Consider the following 12,528-nt stretch of genomic DNA (forward strand, 5'->3'; position numbering starts at 1 on the left):
GAGATGCTGAGAAAGTAAGACCTGCCTTCCCCTGCCAGCCATTCACCAGGAGTTCAGACTCCCACAGCTGACCCATGTCTTCTGAGAGCTCCTTTGAGGAGACTTTTTCAGTCTGAAACCCTAAATCAGCTTCAAATCCGGCTCTTGAAGAGACCTTTGAAGACACCTGGTCTATCCTGAGGCGGTAAAATCAGCTCCCCGGTAACTAACCTGCAGCAGACGCAATGCTGCTGGGCCAGCTGGAGACTATGGTCTCATGTCCAGTCTTCCACTGCCCTCTGCAGGTTGCAGTGAGATACTGCAGTCAATGCCGGCATCCCCTGTGCAACACCAAGCCCAAGGACCCTCACTTTACAGAGTTGAAGCAGTTTACAGATAAGACAACAAGGCAAGGCCAGGTGTCTGAGGAAGGCAACACCTCGGAATAGCACGGTGACTTACAGCTCACAAAGCACTTGCCTGTTTGATTTTCACGACCACCCTGCCTTGCCTCTGTTCCTAAGCTCAGAGGGAATTCAGTCATTGTTCAGCCCTGATAGACTACTAACAGCTGACAGACACATCTCAGTTTCAGGCCATGTCCTAGAACATTCCAGAAAATCAATGAAACGGACCTGTGTGGACCTCAGTGCAAATACCGGTTTTATTTCTAAAGCTCTTCAGTTTTAATCATGCTGTAAAAGTCTAGAATATTCTGAAGAAAGGAATTTTGTAAGAATGTGTGTGTGTGTGTGTGTGTGTGTGTGTGTGTGTGTGTGTGGAGATGTGAGTGTTTGGTGTGTGCATTCTCTAGCAATGCAGGTTGGCTCATATATGGCAGATGTCAGCATCTGGTGTGATTATGATAATGAAGATGCATTTCTCACATGCCAACCAGCTGATGGTTTCATTTATTGGTGACATCCAGCACCGGGCTCAGCTGCGTGGTTTACACTGTCCTTCTCCTGTGGCCAGAACCGTGGATCCCGTCCAGCAGAATGCTGGACATTTTATACAGTGAAGGCACATGACCAGGTCACACTGTCCACCTAGCACCAGGTAGTGATGAAATCACCCGTCAGAACAAGCAGAGGGGATGCTTGCCTTTCTCCTATTCTCTTTTCCAACCTCAGACACTTGGGGGGATTTAAGTCAAGTTCATGAAGCCCAGATAGCACATCACAGTAAGGGAACCAAGTCTCTGAGTGCTACAGTTCCCTTATGTAACTGGAGTTTTTAGGTCATATATTTATAGATGTTTAGATCCAGAGAAGACCTTAAGAGATTATTCCAGTCCAATCCTTTCATTTTGCAGTAAAATGAAGCACAGAAAAGGGAAGTGAAAGCCTAAGGTCACAAAGATAATTAGAGACATGGCTGGGATGAGAACCCAGGCTCCTTGACTGTTTTTTCTCTGGCCTATCTTGATTCGAGTAGATGGGAACTACCGGCTTCAGCTGAAGATTTTTAAACCTGATCTTTTTTTAATGCACAAAGGAGAAGAGGAAGAAGCTAATGCATTGTAGGTACTCAATAACTGGGTTTGATGGCTTTTGGTGTTATATAATAATCTTACTTTATGCAGCTTAAGAAGATTAAGTCCAATTAACCTTGAATTTGTGTCATTCTTTATTCTCTCCAATGAAGTGCTTAGAGGTCTGAATCTCACCCCACTGTCCCACTGCAAATCTGAGTGTGGATATGAGGTTATAATATGACGCTCATTGGTTTGAAGAAAAAGCTTTCTGAGGAAGGCTCACAGATTCACTTTGGTTTACGCTTCTGGAGGTTTGTGGAAATCCTCTTTGAAGAACAGATGCTGTCAACACTTGAGGTTATACAGGCTGTCCAGTGAGTTGGGACATAGCACAGACACTTCCTAAATCTATTTCAAATACATGATTACAACAGACATGAAATGATGCTAATTGCCTATTAGCCACTTGGGCCTAACATTTCTGAATTTGCTTATCATTGTGTTAATAAATCATATTTTTGATCAAAATCTTCCAATGCATTCAATGTTCTTCCAAACACCATCCTGATGAATCACACCGTTGTCATCCTGCAACTTTTATAAATTCATGTTCTGCAGGGCAAGTTCCATCTTCCATGGAATCCCCAGTGTAGGATAAGAAGACTCCAATGGGGCTTTTTTCTTCAGACCTTCACAGACCAGGGTTTACAATTTTCTGGTACATCAGTGACACACTAGGAAGGAACAACAGAGAACTTACTGCAGGGTCTTCACATAGCTCAGGACACCAGTGCCAACCACCATTCCAAGACCAGACACCACTCTGCAGTCCCAGCTGTTGGGAGTGCCCCCAGGGCAGGACCCCTTAATTTCCTAGTCATTCGTTTATTTTTATTAAGCACGTTCCATGTGGTAAGCACTGTGGCAGGCTCTGGAGATCCAGGGATGACCAAATAGAAAAGTGGTCCTTTGTCATGTGACACAGTCCTTCAAAAGCACACTTGGCTCATGGATCAGCTGCTCATGCAAATCCATTGCAGGGATTTAAAATCACCTGGGTGTTGTAGCATCACAAAGGGGCTTGAGTTAGAAACTTTGCTTTAGGTCTAGGGCCTCAGAGGAGGGGCTTATCAAATCATTGAGTTCTGCATCAGATTATTTACAAGGAGCTAACTTTGCAACCTGTGTGCGCTTACTGGGAGCCATGCAGCACCTCTGCCATCTGAGAATGGGGTTTGGGTAACTGTCAGCACTGGGGCCACGGTGGGAAGGTTCTGGGCTATGGGAAGGTTGCTGCACAGGTGTGGGCATCTCACTGCCTGGGAGCCCTGCACATGGGCTGTGTGGTCCTCACCCTGAAGCTAAATCTACTGGAAAACCTAAAGGGCAGCCTGCCTGGGGACCCATCTGCCTTCCTCACCCTCGGTATGGATGGCGGATTTGCCTGTCCCCAGGGCTTCTCCTGTACCCTTCCCATCCCCGGAACTCTGGGTTCATGAGTACCCACTTCATCTTGAAACCCCAAAGGCCTATCAAGTTTCCTATCAAACATCCAAGAGGAAATCCAACTTGGGTATCAGGAAGAATCCAGTTCTGCTAACTCAACAGAGGCTGCAAAGTCAACTGGAGAGTCCTGTGTATGCAGGGCCCACTTCAGCCCAACTCAGAGACTGGGCTGCTTCATCCAACAGTGGATGAAACTGTCCTGGCACAGTCTCCTTTTGCCAGGCATTGTCTCCACAAGTATCACATAGGGGCTCCCCCAAAATGATTCCAGTGACCGTGGAGTTCACTGCTACACACGCCTCCAAGGTAGTGACCGATCACCACGTGGTGCAATCATCTGGCTTCCTAAAAGGCTGCAAATTCTTCAAGGGCACTTATGTGTCCCCAGTACCAGCATGGCACAAGGTAATCACAGAACATATGTGGTCCATCTCATTCATTCATTAATTCTTCTTTTTCTCTGCATTTCCTTAGTACCTCACACAGTGTGTTTAACAAAGAAGGGTCTCAAAAATGCCAGTGATGGACACAAAAGATTAGGCTCTTCTGGAGTTTTATCCATCACCTTCATCTTTATGGAAAATAATGAAATCTGTGGGTGATAAATGTGCATCAGACAGCCCTCCTTCCTCTCAGGAGGCCTAGCTGCAAGCTGCAGCTTTAAGGGGTTTCTTGTTATTTTCCTGCAGGTTGGAGGAGGTACCTCAACTGCATAGCAGAGGGCGGGCGTGGACCCAAGGCTTCCCAGTTGAGAGAGAGCCTACTGTCTCACCCCTCTCTCTGCAACGGAACCTTCCCCGGCCTATGCCCCGCCTCCCCAGACTGAGGGGGATCATACCAGGGTGGTGAACTTGTCCACGCAGGCATTACGGATCTTCTCCGGGGTGGCGGGGCTGTCTAGCCGGAAAAGCTCCTTCGTATTATTATCTGTGTGCTGAGCCCGAGCTGCGCGGATGGCATCCTTGATGGCGAAGAAGATGGAGGCGCCCAGAAAGAGGGGCGGCTCCCCAACAGCCTGAGTGGACAGAGCAGAGTGTAGGCGGGGAGTCAGGGGAGGGCCCAGCTTCCACCCCTGCAGGGCTGGGGATGCTGGGGAGCCCAGCCAGCACTAGTGGCTACATCGAGCAAGACAGGAGGAACGGTCAAAATTAATCAGAGGCTGAGAACAGTCAGTGCAGTAAATGACTCAACCTTGTGGGTATATTTCTTTTAACTCTTACTATGTGATTTTCTCCGATGACACCGTGCAAATACGATGGACCATTGAAAGTTATAGTAAGTAACTATATTTTACAGACAAAAAACAAATCTGACCCTTTCCTCACAGCAATAAGCCTAGGGGAATAATCCACCTGCAGCTCTGTCACCAACACTTACAGGCATCATAATTATTCTTACAATTTGCTGAAACAGAGGCATCATGACAAATAGGAATTAAACTATTTTCTAGCAGAGGTTGTTTTATCCCCCGAAGCATAGGTCACAGACTGCCTGTATCAGAATCACTAGGGACACTTGCTAAAAACGCAGGTTCCAGGGCTGTACCGCAGACCCACCGAATCCAGATTTCTAAGGGTGAGCCCAGTGGAGCTGCATTTTTATCATGAGCTCCAATGCCCAGTGATCTGATGTGCAGTGAAGTGTAGGAGCCAATGGCAAGGATCACAAAGTATCCCAGGCCCTCCCACAGTAAAGTAAACCGTGAGATGAGCAAAGGCCTGTGTCTCATTGGTTACAAGTAATTATCTGTATCCTTCCTAGACCAACAACTATCAATCAGCTTGATTGATTTTCAACCATTTTTTCATACTTATTCAGAGCACGGAGGAAATAAAGGATGGTTTTAACCATCCAGGAGTGCTGATCAAGACATAAGGTCTAGTGGTGGACACTGAAGGAGGTGAAAGTGTGTGTACAGAGGCGCTGCCCCACGTGCAGTGAATAGGCTGATTCTCATGAGACGACATGGGTGCTGGACCTGTGAGATCATCTCTAAGATCAAGCATTGGGGATGCACACCTGAGACGGGGGTGTAGGTCAGGATTCCACCTACAGGACTGAACTAAGGAATCCCTCTGAGTGTACCCACAAGAGCTGGCTTGGACCACACAGAGGTGGTGTCATCCTTGACCCAGTTCCCTATGTTCCCAGGCAGGACTGCCCACCCCTCCATCACCCTCACCAAGACTCGTGTCAGGTTCTCCTCTCTCTTCCACACGAGCCCCCCACAGACCCACATGGCGGGTGGATGGAGCCCCTCATCACTACCCGTGGTTTCCCACAGTGTAGACTAGAAGGTAGCACAGACCCAGGGCAACAGTACCTTGGATGCATAGATGGCCTTCTTGTTGGGACAGTCACGGAGCAGGGACACTCTGAACTCAGTGGGGATACTGCCAAATGCAGGGATCTTGTAGGTGCTGGGGCCACGGGTATGCAGGCTCCCCTCAGGGGAGTAGTGTAGCTCCTCCAGGGTGAAGAGGCCCAGGCCCTGGACAAATGCCCCTTCCACCTGCAGGGCAGACAGAGACCGTGGCTACCCTGCCTTCCTGCCCCCGTCACCCAAAGACAGGTGTTGCTTCCCACAGCGGGCACCAAGCCCCACCTGCAGTGGAGCCTGGAAAGAAGCTGAAAACAGCCCCCCACTGCTTCCCTGGCTCCCGCCCCAGCCCAGGATAACTGATCTGGGCCTTTGCCAGGCATCTGTGTAGGCAGACCAAAGGCACTGACGTTGAAATCAGTTTCAGAACTTGTCGGCCATTCCAGGAGGGACACGCAGCTGTAGGCGTAATTTCCCATTAGAACCTGCCGCAGGGCAGATGGAGATGCTCCTTCCACGTTGCCAGGGGAGAAATGGCGACCCCGGGCTGAGAAGCAAGCTCGTGGGCTGATGGTGGCTGAGTGTGCCACAGGGGCCCATGCCCCTCCTCTGTGCTGAGTGGGACCATGCGCTTTGGGGCAGCCCCACAAGAGAGGAGGACTTTCCTGGCCAGTAGAATTGAGGCTTTTTGAACTCCCAGCCCTGCCTGCCCTCTGGGAGAAGAGCGCCTCTGCTGTAGCTTACAGATCTCTTAAAGGGCACTGCCATGCTCTGCTGGCCCACACGTCTGCTCTCCCAGCCTCACTGCTCAGAATCGTGATATGTGGCACCATCGTAGCTAAACAAGTGTGTCTGGGGGAGACCAGGTGCTGAGCATCTGTGTCTGCTGTGCTGAGCTCTACGCCTGCCTGTAGCAGGGGTTCCTCACCACAGTTGTTCAGGGAGTTAATAAACAGATTTATGACTAAGTTTCTCTATACTCAGTAACTGTCCAGTTTTGAGAAACAATGCACATTTTCTGCCGGATGTTCAATACCTCAGTTCTCGATTCCTCCCTCTGTCTTTTTCTGCTCTGCTGCTCTGCTTAATACTCTCATATTTTCCAAAAGTGGTTTTCTTCCAGCCACCCCTTTATTCCTCTTGCTGGAACCCATGTCTTTTGCTCCCCGCGCTTGGTAGCATTTACTTCCTAGGGTACAACAGCTGTCCTCGGTGGAAGAGGAATGAGGAGGGAGAAGATGCCTCTGACCTGAGACCCCACGACCTGCACATTGATCCCAAACTCAATCTCCACTCCCCCATGCTCCCGCTCAGACTATGCATGTGTGCGCGTGTGTGTGCATGTATGCGTGTGTTTGATTGTGTGCACACCCAGTGTTCCCACCACCCCATCATCTTGTTTTCTGACATATGAGTGCCCTTTCCAAGTTTAACCACGTGGATTTGTCTTCCGCCCCGAGAGTTGGGTGGGCTCTCATCTACCTAAATCCCACTCAGGGAGACTCACTTGTTACCGTGCTCAGACCTGCTTAAAAATGACAGTGGGCAAGATGCTGTGGCTGGGGACCCTAGGAGGTGGTGGGGCACATCAGTGGCCAAGTCTGTCACCACTCTGACGCCCCAGGAGTCCTACCTGTCCAATGTCGATGGCAGGGTTCAGACTGGAGCCAACATCCATGACGATGTCTGTGCGGAGGTTCTAGTGCAGAGAGCAAAATAAAAGCAGTTTGAAAAGAAAGGGATGTGTGGAATGATAGAGGGGTCTTGGTGACCCTAGGTTATTAAGTGCCAACCTGAGTAGTACTTTCACAAGCAGAGCACTCCGGGCACAGTCAGGCAAGAGTCTGAGTAGGAAGGGCAGGTCCCCAGGTTCCTGAGGCTTTGAACCTGTCTGTCTTTTGAACCTGTCTAGGTCGATCATGTAAGGAAGGGGTTCACAAATTACATTCCACAGGCTGAACCCAGCCTGTCCCCTGTTTTTCTACGGCCTGTGAGCTAAAAATGGTTTTCGCATTTTTAAATGAGTGACAAAAATAAAAAGAATATGTTGTGACACATGAGAACTATACGAAATTCACATTCAGTGTGCATAAATTACATTTCATGGGAACACACCCATGAGCATCTGTGTACACACGTTCACGTCTGTTTTCACACTACAAGACAGAGTGAAATAATTGAGGCAGAGTCTCTGTGGCCCAGAAAACCTAAAATATTTACTCTCTGGTCCTTTAGGAAGTTTGCCAAGGCATGATTTAACACATTATTTTCCCAACCAGAAAGTTCATTCCTATCAGCTCTTTGTATTGCAATTTCAGACGTTTCTCTTTTTCCCTTTAGTACTAAAGTTTTGCAAACTTCTTACCTTATGATCCCCTGTTAAGCAGTCAATTTCCACTTCAGAGCAAGCCACCCCATAGGTGAAGTAGTGGAAAGCATTCCCTGAGTTTGTCTCAAAGCTGTAGCCAAGGTTGGGTGTCCTGGGGTAGAAGAGAGAAAATACTGCACATGTATTAAGAGGAACATGCCCCCCACTCATACACACAGAGGTAGCTTGTCCCCTAAAATCTTGAGACGCTAAAGGTTTTATTTTTTTATTCAGCTGTTCTTCAAAAAAGTCCATGAGTTTTGAACATTTTGAACCTGTTCATGAAACCCAGGCACTCCGGAGCATTTTGTCCCTTGTCTCTGCTCTATTTTGCCAATGGTCTTTATATGAATCATTCTGTAGCACTGAGCAGTGGAGGGTCCCAGCATGCTGGCCTCTACATGGTAGAAACGGAGGGGACAGACCTGCCTGAGCTCACGAAGGACACGTAAGCTACACTCCAAATGATCTACCGAATAGGGATTCAAGATCTCAGAACCAAAGGTTCTTTCTGGGCCGGCTTGTGAGCTTTTCATATAAGTTCACCTGCTCACGGGGCTGCTCACCTTTCTCGAGGTGAAAGGTAATAAGATCAGTACCTCGTGCCAACTTGGGTGCCTCTTAACGCAGCCACCTTGCCTGGTATTACTCCTCATCTACTGATCCCTTCTAAGTTTCAACAAATGATTTGAGCAAAGGGTTGCTAATAAAAGCAGATGCTCTTTTATAAATTTTTTTCTTTTTCAATCCTGAGTATCTTATAAGATTCCAATTTTGCATGAGTCAACATATACGAATGTGTGTGTGTGTTCTCTGCTTATAACAATCTGTATCTGTGCTATTCTATTCACTCCACAGAAATAACGACGTGAGCTGATGTGATCAGAGTCTGCATGAAAACAAAACCAATACAGGGCTGAGGGAAAAGCCTTCTCCCAGGAGACCATCACCTTCTTTGACCTCTGAACTCACCATCTTCATCTGGGTGTTCCCTGATATAACCCCAGTTTTATCAACTCTAAAAATGAAATAGGAACTTATGAGAAAACTTGCATTAGTTTGTGTTTGTGTAGGTCAAATATTACATAACCCAAGGAACACTGGCAAAACATTACTTTGCCCTAGAAGTATATATATATATATACATTTATATTACATATATTTTATATACATTCATAAATTCACACAAGACCTTTTAAAGCAAACATTGAACTATTTTCCAAATCCACTGATCTGTGAAAGAAAAGGCACTAGTTAAATTTCCCAGGGAAAGCTAAAACATTATGGCTGACAGTAAATACGATCATATCTTTTTACAGCTTCTAAATCAGATGGACAGGGTCTCTGCTACTGAATTTTAAAGTTGCAGAAGATACGTGCTCTTTTCTAAAACTCACTTTAAGTCCACTGAATTCTGCATTTTGTAACAGGACTATGTGCTCTAAATCCTCCTCTCACTCTTTTGAAGGAAAGCCTCCTTAAAGAAATCTGACGCGTAGCACAAAGTAACACACACGGGTAACTCGGAACACCAGACACCTCTGGTTCTTGCAGGAGAACGCTGAGGGGCGAATGGCTGGTAATTGACCCACTATGTCAATAAATGAGGAGACAGGTTCAGAGAGAACCAGTGATCCCCCCAAGTGGAATAGTATACTTTAAGACCAGAACTAGAACAGAGGTCTTCCGATATAACAGCTCGTGCTTCTGGCGCATAGTTGGGTAAGCCCACGTATTTTAGAGCATCTTTAAATTGAAGCTAGTGGGAGTCCGTTGAAGAGACAAACATTTTGGTGGAACTGCTCTCTTCTGACCATAGGCTGACAGAGTTCAGTGCTGGAGGGCTCTGCAGAGGTTAAGATGACAACACATTGTAAGATGGGCGAGATCAGCCCCTTACTTACCTGTAAAACCCGGTAGCAGACAAGCTCACTGTACCCCGGTAGGCAGCCATGACCTGAGCAGAGGAAATGGCCGTCAGGAAGGGGGAACCATGGTTTCCAGAAACGTGGGCCCAGCACTAAGCTTTCAGGAGCTCGTCTTCCTCATCTGGAAGCTGATCAACTCTTTTTCCTAGTGATTCTCACTTGCATACCTTACCTCCCCTTCTCACCATACCCCCTGCACTAGGTCCTCGTCATCTGAAGCCTGGAGCGCTGCAGTAGCCTCTTAACTCGTCTTCCTGCCTCAAGTCGCCTCCTCGCCCTGCCGGGTAGCCCAGCCAAGTCAGAGGGGTCATCTTAACACACCACACTAGCCATGACACTCCCCTGCTCTAGAGCTTTCCATGTCTCCCCATTGCCTACAGAGCAATAGACCAAATGCCTGACATTCAGGACCCCAGTCTTCTCTCTGGCTTTATGTAACACACACATCATTGCTACTCCAGCCAAAATCAAGTGTTAAGTCTCTCCCAATCCTTCATGTCCCCACACGTCTGCACCTTTGTTTACATGGGTCCTCTGCTATATCTGTCCAAATCCTTTTCTTCCCTCAGCAACCAGCGCAAGCTTGCCTCTTCATCCACTTCTCCTGTGATTACTCCCTAATCTGGGCATTACAACAGCAGCTCTGTACACTGCTCATTGGATACTTAACATGTTAGCCTTGTGTTTCCACTTACACTGTCCTGTTAATAAAGCTATCCATCTCTCCATCCATTCTATCTCTTTAACTACATAATAAATTTTCCTTTCCTTCCTTCCTTCCTTCCTTCCCTCCTTCCTTCCTTTCCTTCCCTCCTTCCTTCCTTCCCTCCCTCCCTCCTTCCTTCCTTCCTTCCCTCCTTCCTTCCTTCCTTCCTTCCCTCCCTCCTTCCTTCCCTCCCTCCTTCCTTCCTTTCTTCCTTCCTTCCTTCCCTCCTTCCTTCCTTTTCTTCCTTCCTTCCCTCCCTCCCTCCTTCCTTCCCTCCCTCCCTCCTTCCTTCCTTCCCTCCCTCCTTCCTTCCTTCCCTCCCACCCTCCCTCCCTCCTTCCTTCCCTCCCTCCCTCCCTCCTTCCTTCCTTCCTTCCCTCCCTCCCTCCTTCCTTCCCTCCTTCCTTCCTTCCTTCCGTCCCTCCCTCCCTCCTTCCTTCCCTCCCTCCTTCCTTCCCTCCCACCCTCCCTCCCTCCTTCCTTCCCTCCCTCCCTCCTTCCTTCCTTCCTTCCCTCCCTCCCTCCTTCCTTCCCTCCTTCCTTCCTTCCTTCCGTCCCTCCCTCCCTCCTTCCTTCCCTCCCTCCTTCCTTCCCTCCCTCCCTCCTTCCTTCCTTCCTTCCTTCCCTCCCTCCTTCCTTCCTTCCCTCCCACCCTCCCTCCCTCCTTCCTTCCCTCCCTCCCTCCCTCCTTCCTTCCTTCCTTCCCTCCCTCCCTCCTTCCTTCCCTCCTTCCTTCCTTCCTTCCGTCCCTCCCTCCCTCCTTCCTTCCCTCCCTCCTTCCTTCCCTCCCTCCCTCCTTCCTTCCTTCCGTCCCTCCCTCCCTCCTTCCTTCCCTCCCTCCCTCCTTCCTTCCTTCCTTCCCTCCCTCCTTCCTTCCTTCCCTCCCTCCCTCCCTCCTTCCTTCCCTCCCTCCCTCCTTCCTTCCTTCCCTCCCTCCCTCCTTCCTTCCTTCCCTCCCTCCCTCCTTCCTTCCTTCCCTCCCTCCTTCCTTCCTTCCTTCCCTCCCTCCCTCCCTCCTTCCTTCCCTCCCTCCCTCCTTCCCTCCCACCCTCCCTCCCTCCTTCCTTCCCTCCCACCCTCCCTCCCTCCTTCCTTCCCTCCCTCCCTCCCTCCTTCCTTCCTTCCTTCCCTCCCTCCCTCCTTCCTTCCCTCCTTCCTTCCTTCCTTCCGTCCCTCCCTCCCTCCTTCCTTCCCTCCCTCCTTCCTTCCCTCCCACCCTCCCTCCCTCCTTCCTTCCCTCCCTCCCTCCCTCCTTCCTTCCTTCCTTCCCTCCCTCCCTCCTTCCTTCCCTCCTTCCTTCCTTCCTTCCGTCCCTCCCTCCCTCCTTCCTTCCCTCCCTCCTTCCTTCCCTCCCTCCCTCCTTCCTTCCTTCCTTCCTTCCCTCCCTCCTTCCTTCCTTCCCTCCCACCCTCCCTCCCTCCTTCCTTCCCTCCCTCCCTCCCTCCTTCCTTCCTTCCTTCCCTCCCTCCCTCCTTCCTTCCTTCCCTCCCTCCCTCCCTCCTTCCCTCCTTCCTTCCTTCCTTCCATCCCTCCCTCCCTCCTTCCTTCCCTCCCTCCTTCCTTCCCTCCCTCCCTCCTTCCTTCCTTCCCTCCCTCCTTCCTTCCCTCCCTCCCTCCTTCCTTCCTTTCTTCCTTCCTTCCTTCCCTCCTTCCTTCCTTTTCTTCCTTCCTTCCCTCCCTCCCTCCTTCCTTCCCTCCCTCCCTCCTTCCTTCCTTCCCTCCCTCCTTCCTTCCTTCCCTCCCACCCTCCCTCCCTCCTTCCTTCCCTCCCTCCCTCCCTCCTTCCTTCCTTCCTTCCCTCCCTCCCTCCTTCCTTCCCTCCTTCCTTCCTTCCTTCCGTCCCTCCCTCCCTCCTTCCTTCCCTCCCTCCTTCCTTCCCTCCCACCCTCCCTCCCTCCTTCCTTCCCTCCCTCCCTCCCTCCTTCCTTCCTTCCCTCCCTCCTTCCTTCCCTCCTTCCTTCCTTCCTTCCGTCCCTCCCTCCCTCCTTCCTTCCCTCCCTCCTTCCTTCCCTCCCTCCCTCCTTCCTTCCTTCCTTCCTTCCCTCCCTCCTTCCTTCCTTCCCTCCCACCCTCCCTCCCTCCTTCCTTCCCTCCCTCCCTCCCTCCGTCCTTCCTTCCTTCCCTCCCTCCCTCCTTCCTTCCCTCCTTCCTTCCTTCCTTCCGTCCCTCCCTCCCTCCTTCCTTCCCTCCCTCCTTCCTTCCCTCCCTCCCTCCTTCCTTCCTTCCGTCCCTCCCTCCCTCCTT

At 50.0% G+C, this 12,528-nt stretch overlaps 1 protein-coding gene across 1 annotated transcript in view; it reads right to left on the reverse strand.

Annotated features, from left to right (window-relative positions):
- Window positions 1–2,080: 2,080 nt before the first annotated feature.
- The window catches only part of XDH (xanthine dehydrogenase), a 63,843-nt gene continuing 53,395 nt past the window's right edge, over window positions 2,081–12,528 (reverse strand). The window contains 6 exon segments of the mRNA XM_032652239.1: window positions 2,081–2,190; window positions 3,801–3,977; window positions 5,286–5,474; window positions 6,916–6,981; window positions 7,648–7,762; window positions 9,555–9,607. Of these exon segments, the coding sequence (XP_032508130.1) occupies window positions 2,140–2,190; window positions 3,801–3,977; window positions 5,286–5,474; window positions 6,916–6,981; window positions 7,648–7,762; window positions 9,555–9,607 (651 nt within the window). The 3' untranslated portion in view covers window positions 2,081–2,139.

The sequence above is a fragment of the Phocoena sinus genome, chromosome 13, assembly GCF_008692025.1.
Source record: "Phocoena sinus isolate mPhoSin1 chromosome 13, mPhoSin1.pri, whole genome shotgun sequence".
NCBI lineage: Eukaryota > Metazoa > Chordata > Mammalia > Artiodactyla > Phocoenidae > Phocoena > Phocoena sinus.